General features: G+C 40.8%; 2 protein-coding genes across 5 annotated transcripts in view; both read right to left on the reverse strand.

Moving 5' to 3' along the window:
- Positions 1 to 7,934, reverse strand: part of loxl2b (lysyl oxidase-like 2b) — a 30,399-nt gene extending 22,465 nt beyond the window's left edge. The window contains exons 1-3 of the mRNA XM_037258686.1: positions 7,693 to 7,934; positions 2,664 to 3,017; positions 2,168 to 2,343 (exon numbers count right to left, since the gene is read on the reverse strand). Coding sequence (XP_037114581.1) covers positions 2,168 to 2,343; positions 2,664 to 3,006 — 519 coding nt within the window. The 5' untranslated portion in view covers positions 3,007 to 3,017; positions 7,693 to 7,934. The remainder of the gene's footprint in view (positions 1 to 2,167; positions 2,344 to 2,663; positions 3,018 to 7,692) is intronic.
- Positions 7,935 to 9,135: 1,201 nt separating this feature from the next.
- On the reverse strand, positions 9,136 to 13,411 carry LOC119127492 (cytochrome b ascorbate-dependent protein 3). Of its 4 annotated transcripts, none has more exons than XM_037259437.1 (7): positions 13,258 to 13,411; positions 12,991 to 13,108; positions 12,478 to 12,682; positions 10,889 to 11,097; positions 9,688 to 9,842; positions 9,441 to 9,609; positions 9,136 to 9,363 (listed from the first exon to the last, which is right to left on the reverse strand). In XM_037259437.1, exons 3-7 carry the CDS (start codon positions 12,662 to 12,664, stop codon positions 9,337 to 9,339), a joined length of 747 nt encoding a protein of 248 aa, XP_037115332.1. In that variant the 5' UTR covers positions 12,665 to 12,682; positions 12,991 to 13,108; positions 13,258 to 13,411; the 3' UTR covers positions 9,136 to 9,336. The 4 variants fall into 4 exon arrangements, with proteins under 4 accessions (XP_037115332.1, XP_037115334.1, XP_037115333.1 ...); XM_037259439.1 differs by lacking the exon at positions 13,258 to 13,411 and adding an exon at positions 12,866 to 12,902 and having other exon boundaries at positions 12,991 to 13,102; XM_037259438.1 differs by lacking the exon at positions 12,991 to 13,108 and having other exon boundaries at positions 13,265 to 13,409.
- Between the last annotated feature and the right edge of the window lie 1,676 nt (positions 13,412 to 15,087).

Consider the following 15,087-nt stretch of genomic DNA (forward strand, 5'->3'; position numbering starts at 1 on the left):
AACCTCTGTATCGTGGCATAATAGCCAATTCGAACAAATGTTCAAGATTCAACACCTACTATTCAATTTCAAAAGTGTAACATGGTGACGAACTTACAAAGGAGAATCTGACCGCATTAGTAAAAGGTCAGCAACACATGCATGCAAGGATTCATGTTTCACCTCCCTCTTAGCTCATTGGCTGGGTATTTCCTTTGTGTGTGAATCGCTTGCTGGACATCGAACTGAGGTTAGCGCCACTTAAAAAGGTGGTGGCTCCCCTACATGCTCTCGGAGCACAGTAATCATCCAATCAAAGAAAACCTCCAACTATATGTAATCATTACCACTATTACACATCAGAGTGTCTTTGGGTGTGTCACCAGGATACCGCTTCCAGATAATGCAGTGTGCATACGATGTGGCATGGGGTCCAGATGTTTTTTAGAATGGAAACGCTGAATCAGACTTTCACCACACGGCTTGACATCAGACATCTGGAGCTTTTTTAAAGCATTACATCAACTTCTGCACATTTCAGATACCGTAGACGCATTTACACATGCAATTGACAAAGAAAGATACATTCCACTTCCGCAAATAAATTATAACAGTCCAAGAGGGAACAACACAATAATAGCATTGACATGAGAAGCCCACAATTCGGTCCTTGCTCACTTATCGAGGCGCTGCAGTGTTCTCATAACATTGGAATGTGCATTCAAGAGACTTGCACAGAAAGCTAATAGCTGAGTTTGAAAGTAATTCCATGCTAATAGTCCAGTCTAGAAATCAGCAGGATCTGAAAACATCCAGCCTGCCAGCCAACTCCGACAATTATAATATACCTAAAACAAACAAACCAGTTAAACATTACTTTTACTCACACACACTCAGTGAAAGATGTGTGGAAATTACTATTATTGAACCAGAGAGTCGGGATGTGCTATTGCTATTGACCTCAAGTGTGCCGAGTTGTTTAAAACCAAAAAATTATGACCTGCATTTAAGAGGGAGTTCACTTGTGCTTTGTCCCAAATGTCCTCACTACAGGCCGAACCGATGGTAATATTTACTTCAATCTTCAATTCTAGCACCCTTGTTAAGTCTTCAATTTTGTCTGTATTCTTTATGGAAGGTGATGTAAGCTATTATAAGGTTTTTTTTTACTAAAAATCCTTTGCAGTCAATGAAAACGTTATATTCTGAGCCAGTTAAATGAAGCTATGAAGGGGGGGGGGGGGGGGTGTTTGTAACTATCCATTTATTTTGAATTTGATGCCTGCATCAGATTGCAAAAAAAGGACACGGGCATGTTTATTTTTAACAATAGTAATTAAGCATTTGGAAACTGAAGAGACAAATCTTTTAAAGCTTTGGCAGAGGAATTTTTCCCATTCTTGCTTGATTTACAACTTCTGTTGCTCAACAGTCAACACTCTTTTGTTATAATTTGCATGTAATAATGCACGACACAATTAATGGGAGACAAGTCAGGACTGCTGGCAGGCCACTCATGATGGCCCATTTCTTCTTTGGCCCAGAGGACACAATGTCCATGATTTCAAAAAACAATATAAAATGTGGACTCATCAGACAACAGCATACTTTTACAATTGGCCCAACTCAGATGAACTCAGGCCCAGAGAAGCTTGTTGTTTGTATATAGCTCGCTTGCTGCTATACTGCTATACTGGCTAGCTTGTTGTTGTTATATGGATAGCCTTTCACTTTGCATAGTAGATGACACTAGTTTTACCACCCACCGGATCAAAGGTCACGGGGATTCAGTGTTGGGCTTTAGGCATGCCACTTTCATGGAGAGATTTTTCGATTTTCTCTGAAATTTTTGATGATCGTATGCATTGTAAATGATTAAAACTCAAAATTTCTTGAAATTGTACGATGTGAAAAAGTGTTCATAAATTGCTAGACTACTTGCTCATACAGATTGTAAAATTCATCAGTTTCAAAATTAAACATTGTGTAGTTTGTACATTGTGTCTTCAATTGAATATAAATTGAAACGGCTTGTATTCTGTTTCTATTTGTATTTTATACAACGTCCCAGCATCATTGGAATTTTGTAAATTTCTGAAAGCATTATCATAAAAGTAGGTCCTTACCACAGACTAGTGCAACAATATTACACATAACAAAGTGTGATTAAATTATGCTTGAGCTGTACCTCCAAATGGTTGGGAAGAATGTTGAAAAATTTAAATCCGGGGATCCTCTTGTCGCTGCACATCACGCCTACATCTTCGCTGTGCTTACAGTCCGAAACACCAATCCCATTTGAGGGACACAGCGCCAAAGTCTTTTCCTTGCCAGTGCAGTGGAGATTGTCAAACCAGATGGGTCCTGATGGGGAAAATAATTATTAATCGACAACGGCATGATAGTGATGGTGGGGGGGCTCTAGTTGTGGAACCAAGAGAGGAAAAGTCTTGCGTACGGAGAGAATTATGGAAAAGTGGCCTTGAAGCAAATTCCAGATACCAATGACACTAAAAAGCCCAAGATGGAAAAGAGCGAGCGATCTTATTTTTCTCCTGGTTAATTCGTTGAGATTTATACTTATGTGACAAAAATATAAAAACATGCAGAGATTGCTTGAGTCAAGAAGTGTTTCTGCACATATACATTTCTCAGCCTCCAATAACTGCAGCGCCATGAAATACCTTCTCCTTTCCCATACTTTGCTGATGGTGACCATGAAACTGCTTCCAAGTAGCCCAGCTCTCGGCACACAACTTGTGCATCGTGGATCGAAAAGTCGTCATCGCAGACAGTTCCCCATAGGTTGTTGTAGAAAACTTCTACACGACCCTCGTTGTGTTTCCTCTTGTCTCCTCCCAGCCTGAGCTGAATTCTGGGCGTGTCAGGCGTTAGCTGGGGACCAGAGTACTGCTCCTGCTCTGGCTCCAAATAGCTTGGTGGATAGCCGAGGTGCTCGTACTGGGCTACAACCAGCTCCAGTAGAACTAATAGGCTACAGCAGAAAATGTACTGGATGAGCAACATTTTGGTCAGACCTGCAGAAGAAGAGGAAAGAATTAATTTGATACTTTTAAATTTTGGATTGAATAGAATATTTTATTTTGAGCACAATAGTGAAGTAAAAATAAAAATAAAACATTCCAGCTTTGAATGGAGGAGGGAATTGAATGAACCAACCAACATTAATTTCTTCAACAATTTTCATACTAATATAGAACTCAGTAGGCTTGACGATGAGGAAATTACTTGGACTTTATAGTATTATAAAGTTGAAGAACATAAAAATGCGCTTTTCTGCATTAATACACAGTATTTGAACCCCAGCAAAGGAACATTGCTCCCTGTAAATTTCATGTGCTATATATCAGATATCGCTGGTGTCGGGCCAACATCTTGTACCTCCAAAATAGTTACTTTTCAGGAGAGCCCAACAATGTCAAGTTTGTACAATCATTAGCATTGCATCATGGACGAGAACATGCCATTTTCAACCCTTTAGATTGGACAATGATTTGTGAAAATAGCACCCACACGCGTGGACTGACTAATAGTGTAGATTTTGGAAAAAAATATGAAATTCACCACAATGTGATTTATGAGTTTTTGGCCCCATGTCAACGATATACATAGCTTGGCTTAATTCTGCTCTCTCACTCACTTCCCATTACTACTTTTTGATCACAGTGCAGCTGCAGTAGCCTACAGTGTGTGAACGTGAAATAAAGAGGAGTAAGTGAATATTATGCTACCTGTACAGAGCCACTCTCTATGGATGGATGGTATTTTATCATGAAAGGGGACAGCTGCAGGAAGGGAGCAATTCATCCAAGACAAGTTTTGTTTGCGTTCAGAGCAGCAGATTTAAAAAAAAATAACTCATGCCTCCCTTGGGGGGGGGGGCACCAGAAGACCTTGGAGAATTTGCAGTAGCGTGGGAAAAAAAGAAGAGTGGATGAACGCCACTGAAGAATTCAGTTGTGTTGTGCAGTGTGCAGGGTTCTGCAACTACTTTTCATGAGTTGACAACTGGCCACAACTCGTTGAGCTGTGATTCTAAATGTTGAATTGCAAGTAAATGCATCACAACTGCATGGACGCTGCAGCCAGTAAGAGACAAGACCGGAGCAGAAATTAAAAAGTGGGATATTTATGGAGGCAGCACGGTGGGCTTGTGGTTTACACTCCAGCCTCACAGTCGAGAGGGCCAATTTTGAATCTCAGCCTAGGCCTTTCTGTTTGGAGTTTGGTTGGTGTGGGTTTTTTCTGTCTATTAAAGTTTCCTTACACCGTCCACCTTCCATATTAGACATATCATGGAAAATCCACTTTTTTTATTTTATATTCATTTTATTATGTACTTGGAGTCTCCAAGATCGTAGAGAAGTGTAATCTATCCCTCGAGGACCTAGAGGTAGTACATACTATAATGATCTGTTTGGGGCTATTTTGTACTCAGTTCAATTTTCTCCGTTTTCTATTACGTATTTTTATCGATTACATCACATCCATTGGGGCGGTAGTACCAAACAAGACATTGGGTGAGGCCAAACGGTTTCGCAAATCAGCCATCTTTATTACTCGGATAGACTTTTGTAGTCCAAACAACTCAAGGATGCTGAAGTGAGGAGATCAAAATGTTCCGTTGTTGGTTGCATCAGTCCACAGAACTCATTGCACCGTCCCCCAGCATCAGAACCTCAAAGAAGTGCCTGGTCAAATTTAATTTTTCAAGCAGTGTTCCCACATCTGTGGGCAAAATCCTGTTTGTTCAAGGACGGGTGTTTCAGAAATCTTTTGTCAGTATAGAGACTGGTTCGCCGAAAGATTTTGTTTCGTTGATGGTCCAGTTCCTTCAATCTATGGAAACGATGGGCACAGTAAAGCGGTAAGCTTGAGATGACACAAAATAATAAACTGTATTTCACTTTCATAGTATTGCCTATTGTCTATGATGTACTATGTGTTTTCATAGCATTAGCGTCAATCTTTCTGCTGATTTTAGAGCTGTGCGCTCTATGTTTTGTCTTGTGGGTGTATTTGGAGTAGTTCTATCAGATGAATTGCCTCGAAGGTGCTGTATTATTCTTGGAGTACACAATGTGTTAAATGCATTCGTGAACTTCTCGTTAACACTAGCATTAGCTTACTGGTTAACTTGACTGCAGTGCTTGTTTACAAGATGTGTTCATAAATATTGTAAGGGGATTTTTTTTTTTGTTACGTGTTATGTATGTATGGACAAGTCTTCTGCCCTTGACATCATTTAATCAATCAAAATGTTTGCGGCACAAGTAAACGCTACAGTGGCTACAAAAAAAACTGCTGGGATAGGTTCCAGCACGCCCGCGACCCCCGTGGGAACAAGCAGTATAGAAATGGATGGATGGAAAAATTCATTAGTCACGGTCGTAATCAGCAGTGTACTTTTTTTTTTTGAAAGTATGTTGGGAAATGAAAGACGCAGACGAGTCAAGTGCAACTCTAACAGTTTGAGCAATTTGCATTAATATTATGTGATGCCTGAAAGAGACTGTTAAACACTACTTCTTGTTTACATCCATAAGTGTCAAATGCAGGCCCAGAAAGTAGAAACCCTGCCACAGGTTGACTTTAGCCACAGGTGCTTTTAAACTTTTCACCCGATCTATCATTGAGGACGTTTTGATTATGGCCCATAATCAACCATAATAAACGACCCAGTTAATTTCAGAACCGTAATTGCAAAACCATGTGCTCATACTATTGATGGGTAAAATTAGACAGATGATGGGAAAATCATTGGGGGGTAAGCTCTCATGGGTTAAGTCAGGGATTTTCAACTCGCGGTCCGCGGCCCTCTAGTGGTCGGTGGCGGTATTGCAGGTGGACCGCTGAATTATAAATGGAAAATAATTGTAACATTTTTTAAAATAAAACTGATTTATTATTTAGACTTGATTTATATTCCAACTAATTTTATGACCAATCAACTGACTTTTTCTGTGTCTTCCTGGGGGGTTTCTCACCGGGTTTTTCCTCGCCATCACCTTTTTCTAGTAAACGGTGATTCCTGACTGCTTAGCGACTTCTTCACATAGCTCAGTCGTAAAGTGATAGTTTCCAAGCTTGTAGGTGCTGAGTTCAATCCTCAAGCCTGGTGATCACATCAAATCCTGGGACTTTATTTTTATATTTTGCTCCCAGTAGGGCCTGGCAGCACGGATCGTGGCAGCATCAATTTATTTTTTCTGTGTCTTCTGGTTTGGTCATCGACTGATAGACTTCAACCTTGAAGGTGGTGGGATCAATCCCCAAGTCAATTCAGAATCATTTATCCATTCAAATTATGTCAAATGTAGCTGAAATACAGACACAAATAAATAGCTTGTGTAGGTCTATCCTCCTTCGGTGCAAAATAAAATAATATTCCGCCAAAGCAGTGGTCCCCGAGTTGCTTCTTGTTTATAATGGTGGTCCCTTGGACAAAACCAGTTGAAAACCCCTGGGTTAAGCGAAGTTATGCATAGGGCCTGATCAGGTCTGTGGGATTTGTCTAACGCCGAGGTACTAAAGTAACTGGACTCTAGAATTATATTTTTTGTATATACAGGAGAGTAACTGAATTATCTTTATGAGAGGTTGCAAAACAACAAACATGCACACCCCAACAAAAACTTTTACCCCAAAGAGGATAATACATCGTTCCAAGTCACATGCTTGCATAACCAAAAGTTAACAGTTGGACCAAATAAAACGCAATAGAATTATTATTAAAAAACCAACAACCAATACGTCAGTGCTTCATATTTAACATACCAATCAGATGACTAAAACTCACCAGCTGCATTGCTAAAGGAGAATGTGTACATAAATCTTCCAGCAGGGGCTTTTCCTTAGCTCATTGTAACGTGGCAGTGGTTGCACAAGTGGGAAACATTACAAAATGAACAGATGGACTCTACTGCCAATGAGTTAGAAACATTAAGGGAAAAAGCATGTAACTCCCAATGTAATACTCTTTAGAACAAAACATGTTACAACAAATTATTGAAACTCAAATGGTAAAATGACACCAACAAGAACATCAGAAGAACATACTGCAGCATTTGCATGAAACCAACTTTTTTCCATTAACATGAAACCCTCTTGTATGGTTAAGAAATATTTTGCACCCTAAATAAAAACATTGTTTTTCACCTGTATGCATGCATGTGGCAGTATATCCCACCGGATTCTAGAAGGATATTTATGTAAGAAGGGTCAAAAGTTAACTTTCTTAATAATGTTAGTTGATCTTTTGCGTTAGTACTGTGATTGTTAATACCATAAAACGCAACTTTACTTAAACCTGACTTCAAAAGAGCAAAGATTATTCGTATAATAGATATTGTCTTCGCAAATGAATATCCAGTGAATAACCCTTAAAACACGACTTTTCACGAGTAATCAAAACAATGTGATAATTTAACTATTCGTGGATAAAAAAAAAAAAAAAACTAATCAGAAACCTAATTGTCTTGGCTGACAATGTCATCAGATCGTAATTGATTCAACGTGTAATCTGGACAATCGTTCCATCTTGAAACAGTTATTCAACATTTAACTTTTTTTCCCCGAGCCATAACAACTCAAGAGATGTTAAGATGCTGTAAATTAAAGATACTTTCGGATACAGTCTTCTTTGAATGCAGCATTAGAGAGATGTCTACTCGAAGACTCAGGTAAACTTACTTCTTGTCTGCGACCAGTCCAAGTTGAGCAGGCAGCGGTAAGAGGGAAGCCCTGAGTGAACAAATCAGTCAGAAGCCTCTTGTTCCAGAGGACTTCACCTCCCAGATGTGAACTGCTGGCTTTGGGCAGGATCCTCGCACCCGCTGACACCCACCTTTACAATGACATCACTGGAGATGGCCCAAGACGTGAAAACGCGCACGGAGACAGATGATCCTCGGCTGTGAAAGCAGAAATGCTGCTTTCATAGACTGTCGGAAACTACGAACGCGCTATCGCAGCAAATGGGACTAAAATTGATTTCAACAGGTGAGCCTGAATTGGCTGCCTCAAGATACGCTAAATTTAATCATGACGCCACAGATAAATTAAAGTTCTGTAAGATGACGTTAATTGACGGGGGGGGGGGGGGGGGGAAGAAGACAGTACATATGATGCGGTTGTAAAAAACAGAAAAGTGCGTGTCCACACTACTAGGTACGATAATGTGAGTTGGTTGTGTTCTGGTTTGATGAGTATGGTGAAAGAAAACAAAACTTTAATTACAATATTGTACATGCAATTACCACCGCTCCAGGTGGAGAGAGAGAGAGAGAGAGAGAGAGAGAGAGAGAGAGAGAGAGAGAGAGAGAGAGAGAGAGAGAGAGAGAGAGAGAGAGAGAGAGAGAGAGAGAGAGAGAGAGACGCCACGGCGTAACATTAGGTTTATGGACTTGTTGACTTAGTAGGCAGTTAATAGTTTCATTTATTTATTTGCGAATTAATAACACTAATAATTGAGTAAGTTGGAGCGGGTACGACGAGGGGAACTACACAAAACACCTCTGTGCGCGTGTTTGAACCAAACTCTAATTTGCTGCCACCTTGTGTAAAACTAGGGTAATTAATATTATTGTCATCCCAAAATCCTCTAACACAAATGCCATTGTGTTGTTTAGTTCTCCGGGGGGAAAAAATGTGCCATGAGATAAATAAATAAATATATAAATAAATAAATAAATAAATAAATAAATAACGGGCGGCTCGGTGGGGCACTGGGTAGCACGTCCGCCTCACAGTTAGGAGTGTGCGGGTTCGATTCCACCTCCGGTCCTCCCTGCGTGGAGTTTGCATGTTCTTCCCGGGCCCGCGTGGGTTTTCTCCGGGCACTCCGGTTTCCCCCCACGTCCCAAAAACATGCTTGGTAGGCTGATTGAGCACTCCAAATTGTCCCTAGGTGTGAGTGCGAATGGTTGTTTGTCTCTGTGTGCCCTGCGATTGGCTGGCAACCGGTTCAGGGTGTCCCCCGCCTACTGCCCGATGACGGCTGGGATAGGCTCCAGCACGCCCGCGACCCCTGTGGGGACTAAGTCTGTCTAAGTCTAAGCGGTACAGAAAATGGATGGATTTTGAGACAATGAGCATCACTGTTACCGACCATGAAGAAATGAAAGGCACTAAGAATAAGAATAAACCTTTATTAATCCCACAATGGGGATAATGTCATAAGTGATTTACAAACACTATTATTTAAACACACAAATATTTCTGGAAACAGAAAAAAAAACGTGTTGCTTATTTAAACACCCAAGACAGAACTTTTAATTTAAAATGTCTTCTTTGGTTCCATTGACTTCTCCAATTTGGCTTTGACTGCAATTTCCATTACGTATTTTCTTCATCGAGCAATGGCTGTGGAGAAATGATGAATATGTTGCCACTGATATTAAATCATACACATTTTTGAACAGTTGTGATGTCGAACTCACCGCGTAGGTCAGATTTGCAGGCTGGCTTTCTGGCCACTGCCACTCATGAGTGGACAGAATCTTGAGGACAACTAAGCCAAAAGCTACGATCAAGACTCCTAATGAATTTCCGAGCAAGGCCTCGGTGGGAAGTTGAGAATACGGCTGAGACCCATTGGTATTTCCTTTCCTATTAAAGGGTTTGGATATGATAATCATGATAACCATCAAACCATTCGAGCAACAAAGTTTGGAGGAAAGTACTTACAGTACAAAGAAGAGTTTTTCGTTAATGCCCGAGATACAGGCTGCAATGCAAAGAGTCATGAGACCCCCTCCCATCCAGACATGCTGGGGTTTCAGCAGTTTACGCAATGAATCAGGGCACCACGGAAAGAGGAAGACAGCCATCCCTGCAGCCCACTGGATTGACAAAGAGATAAAAAAAAAAAACTGTTGTGAAAAGAACAATATTGTCATTGTCCCATGAAACGCACACAAATCCAGTCAACATTTTTGTACTTTTTTCAGCATAAAGTTGTTAATTCATTTCAATTCAATTAAGGGGTAATAATGCGCCTTTAGCAGAGGTGGCCCACATCCTAGCGAGCTGCTTAATGGGGGCAAAAAATTACATATTTTGACTTAGGCCACTATTTTAAGAGGGTGACAACATAAAGAATACATTTAACACATTCAGGTAACAGTGTACATGCCATGTTTGTGTACCGTAAGTTTCGCACCATAAGGCGCACCTAAAAGCCTTTAATTTCCTCAAAAACTGAAGGTGGGCCTTTTAATAAGGTGCACCTTTTGTGTGGACCGACTTCCAAATTCTGTAAATGTTGTGTGGCGGCAAGGACGTAAGATGTAGACCCGATGAAGCGATCAGAGGACATTAGGTTGTACGTAAAATATGTAAAATGATCAGAGGACTGTACGTAACACGCAGAGTACGCACCTTCACCGCCATTGATAAATAAATACTATCGGTTCGTGCAAAACTAACAGCATGAGGACCCTCTAAAATGGCGTCGACAAAGAGACACGCTTACGAGGCACAATTCAAGCTTTCTGGAAAGCCGGGATCATTGCCGAAGAGCAACGTGGCAACGACGAGACAGTGACGAGAGGGTACTTGTCACGTTTAATGGCGACCTTGCGCAAAACTGGGTACAGAAGATGAGGACTTTGATGGATTTGCGATGAACATCGTTTAACTAGAATGTTGAGTACAGTAGTTTAACTAGAATGTTGAGTACAGTAGAGTACGCGGTTAAATACTAGAATAAAGTACAACCGATCTGTCTTTCGCCCGTTTTTTTTTGGGGTTTTTGTTTACGGTAAGTCATGCATGCGTCCTATAATGTGGTGCACCCTACGTGTGGATTAAGAACCGAAAAGCCCGTGCAATTGAGTCTGCGCCTTTTAACCTTGTGGTGTGAAAAATACGGTACATGGAGTTGTACCTGTGTGGCAAAGAGAGCTGTAGTGGTGATTCCAATCCAGCTGTGCAGGGAGTATAAATTGGGGATTTTCGAGGCATTGTGATTGCCAAAAACAGCACAAAGTCCAATAACTGAAAGTATCACCGCGATGAGCATCAGTGCGGCATGCAGCAGCTTCCGAGGAAGTTTATTTGCTCCCCAATTCAGGGGGACACGGTACAACACAGCTCCTGCAGGGAAGAGCATTTTAGGTTCTATTAAAGAAGTCACCTTCAATGTCCATTGCCTGTCAGGGCTCAGTGCAAGCGCAGCTTCAATAGCACATGATGGCAATATGATTGAACGAGGCTTGTTCTCAGAAAAGGTGGTCCGCCCCGGGCTGTGGATGGTAACCCAATTGGAGTCAATATTTTTTTTCCCTCTAAAATCAATCACCAGATTTCCAATATCGGAGACATAATGCAGAAATAAAATAAATAACCTAAGGGAGTTTTTTGAACTCTGAATAATACAAACCAGAATGTAGCATCAGATAAGCTGTTTTTCTTTTTTCACAGTAATGCTACAGTTTGTGTCTGACTTTATATCTGTTTTCTATCCCCAAGGTTATCTGGTGATCATTTCACCAAAAAAAGAAACATAAAAAGAATACTATATTCAGGGCACTGCAATGATTTTGTTTGAATATTGAGAGTATATAAGCAATTCTAACCTAAGGGATGGTAAGCCAATAGTGCGGTTGTTCCCCGAAGAATTCCTGTCATGATATTCATCCATCTATCCCACCCAAACCCATCAGCCCGCCGGTCCAATCCATTCATCCTGACAAAATATAATCACACAACTATGTTTTGTGGTCTCATTTTCTTGCAATATGGACTCAAACGGCCTATTTTCCTCAGATATTGTTTACAACCAGAGACGTACGAGACGGTCAGAAAACTAGTCAGTATCTGCTGTGACCACTCTGCCTCACACAGCGCAACACATCTCGTTCGCATAGAGTTATCAGTTGTGCCAGCCATCTACAGTCATCACCTCATGTTGCAGCCTGATAAACGCACGGCTCCTTGTTGCCAAGATCTGTGTATAAGTCCTGGCAGCTGAAAACATCCTCGTTTTTGCATACTCACTGGGCATGTAGTGCGTCTGGGATGCGTGAATAAATAATAATGTGTCTTGACTATTGTGTATATACAGTAATAACTTATTTATCACGGATAATTGGTTTCAAAAACTACCCGCGATAAGTGAAATCCGCAAAGTACGGTCACCGACAAGAAGTACTGGGCAGGGAGTTAGCGGAAAGATGCTAAGTCGCGATCGTGCTAATACGCGTAAACGGACTTCTAAAGGAATTTAAACGAACATTTGGAGCAATACTACATTGTCCTAAAGGTTAGACACATTTCCTCAATTTAGAAGTTTTATTTTGACTTTTAAATGTTTTATTAATCTGGAAAGAAAATCCGCGATGTAGTGAAGCAGCGATAAACGAAACGCGAAGTAGCGAGGGATCACTGTATAGTCTGTCTGATTAAAGATGAGAGTCAAGAAATAGAAATGAAACATTGTATGCCCTCAGTTGGGAAGAATAAAATCATATTCACCATTGCCGTACAGCACCAGCATGCCCGTTACCATCAGGACCGGGTGCCAGTTGAACTGACGGGAAGAGCCGTCCCAGGCGAAACCACCACGCCACTGGCTGTTCCACAAACACACGCACACCACGCAGGCCAGGCCCAAGCCCAAGCTCAGAAAGTACCATATGTGGAAGGAGGTATTGGTCATCATCCTGGAGACACTTGAACACTGAGAGACAACAAAAATAGAATTGTGAAAATGTTGCCACACTTTGCGCAATCTTGTCAAATGTGAATGTAATCATAATAATAATAAACATATAGCCAAATCAATTAGCACTACCTTTACGTTTTATTTTTATTTAAAAACTCCACAGTTGCTATTTGATGGATGTTTATTCACAAGACTTACCTTGTAAGGAGCTGCTTTGAAACAGTGATCAAACCTACTACAGTGCACAACTAAAATAAATCATTTCCTGCACTCATGATCGCTGGTTAATGTTTGATCACCCACGTGCTACAGTTTGCTCTCACTTGGCTTTTTCTGCATATAGTAGTTTCAGTTTCACGCTCGGCCGTGTTGAAGTGGCGAAGTGGGAAGTAATCAGAGGTTCGTGAAGAGTCTGCGGTAGAAACGCCAACCTAAATCATAAAACAAAAAAGGGGGTGGGGAAGGGTACATGCAAACGAGTTTGACAAAGCGATTTACTTTCGTCAATATCGCAGACTATGTATGGTTTCTTTTTGAACAGTGTAATGTGAAAACAAGTAACGCTTAACGAACTTTTTTCGAAGTCATTATATTTACGTATTGCTCGCACTCGAACGACTGCACAATAATATCCAAATAGTATATATATGCGTACTGGAGATAATCTCTGAAAGACAAACCGCAAACTCGAAATTGAGACTGTTTACCAACTCGCAACCAGTTCCTTATTGGTCGCGCAAAGAATCTTGGGAGTGACTTGCTATCAGTCTATGCCACCTTAACCCGAGAGCTCTGCCTGCCTGCCTTTTGTTTAAAAGATACGAGAAGGGTTATGTCAAGTCAAGTCAAGTCAAGTCAAGTCAAGTTTATATAGCCCTAAATCACAAGCAGTCTCAAAGGGCTTCACATATACAAAACAAATGGACAATTATTCTCAAAGCATCCCCTGATCTTAAGCTCCCATTTATGCTATAAATCAGGTGGCAAACGTATAAAAAATACCCGCTAGGTTGCATTGTGCTGTACTTGAATTTTTACATATGTAACACTTGAACATTGCACTCTCTAGCCATTAGAGGCGCCATGGAGACTTACAATTCTGATTCACTTGTGATGTATTTATGCCGTTTACCTTGCATTACAGTGTTCTATGACTTCACACATGTACAGTCTTCACTCCAGCAATTCATAGGGGAACAAATATATAACGTGGGTAGAAAGTATATATTATGTAATGAAATCCAATAGGATTCATTCATGTTTAAAAAAATGCTTTACAAAACACGTAAATATATTTCATATTTCCCACCAAAACAATTTACTCTTTATTGTTATTAAAATGTAATTGATGGCAGACAGGTGTTTTTTGGTTGACAGGGACAGTTGTCATGGATGGTCCTAAAAGGTCACAATGTCGCATGTACTTGTCACAATCTTCCACTAGAGGTCATAATTTATACCTAAAATGTCACATCTAATCCCCAATCCAAATTGATTATGTATATTGTATACAATATATTGGGAGGATTAAAATGAAGTAAATGGTGTCCGGAAGGGGTCACATTCATTTGTCCGAACGAGCGTGTGGTAAAATGTCATAATTAAGGATGATGTATATCCAACTGTGCCCAGCAAAATAACAGCACAAATTAATAAGTGCGGACTTTGGAGTGAGAAAAATACTCGCTAAACAGAACCGGAAACCATAAACAGAAATTTTGCTATGGTGGATGTCATCCCAGGAGTGTCCTATAAGCTTCAACATGTAAATATAAATATTACATTTCACAACACCGTCTTGAGTTTTGATTTTGACATCTGTACAGCCATCCATCCATTATCTGTATCGCTTGTCCCCACGGGTGTCACGGGCGTGCTGGAGCCTATCCCAGCCGTCATCGGGCAGTGGGTGGGGGACTCCCTGAACTGGTTGCCAGCCAATAGCAGGGCACACAGAGAGATGAACAACTATCCACACTCACACTTACGGGCAATTTGAGGTGTTCAATCGGCCTACTAAGCATGTTTTGGGGATGTGGGAGGAAACTAGAGGACCCGGAGAAAACCTACGCAGGCACGGGGAGAACATGCAAACTCCACACAGGGAAGGCCGGAGGTGAAATTGAACCCACACACTCTGAACTGTGAGGTGGACGCGTTAACCAGGTCTGCACAACCAATCTTCTCAAAATTACATTTTAGTAGATCTCATTTTAGTAGATTTCTTATTTTCTTTCTTGTATCTTCCATATAGCCAATTCAGAAATATGAAGTTAAAACTGAAAATGACCTACTGAAAATCTTAAGTCCTTCTCATTCACTTACTAGAAAACCAACCTTGCTAATGTCACAGAATCCGGCCCCGTCCCTCGACATCGAGCCAAAATGCAGCACAGCACTTTCGGTTCCGACAGGTGAAT

Source organism: Syngnathus acus, chromosome 9 (assembly GCF_901709675.1).
Source record: "Syngnathus acus chromosome 9, fSynAcu1.2, whole genome shotgun sequence".
Lineage (NCBI taxonomy): Eukaryota > Metazoa > Chordata > Actinopteri > Syngnathiformes > Syngnathidae > Syngnathus > Syngnathus acus.

Excerpts from the sequence above, each read along its gene's own strand:
- LOC119127492 (XM_037259437.1), bottom strand. The coding sequence starts at position 12,664 with ATGATGACCAATACCTCCTTCCACATATGGTACTTTCTGAGCTTGGGC. Across the intron at positions 11,098-12,477 it reads GCTGGTGCTGTACGGCAATG|GAGCTGTGTTGTACCGTGTC; the intron begins GTGAATATGATT and ends TCTTCCCTGCAG. Across the intron at positions 9,610-9,687 it reads GAAAAACTCTTCTTTGTACT|GAAAGGAAATACCAATGGGT; the intron begins GTAAGTACTTTC and ends ACCCTTTAATAG.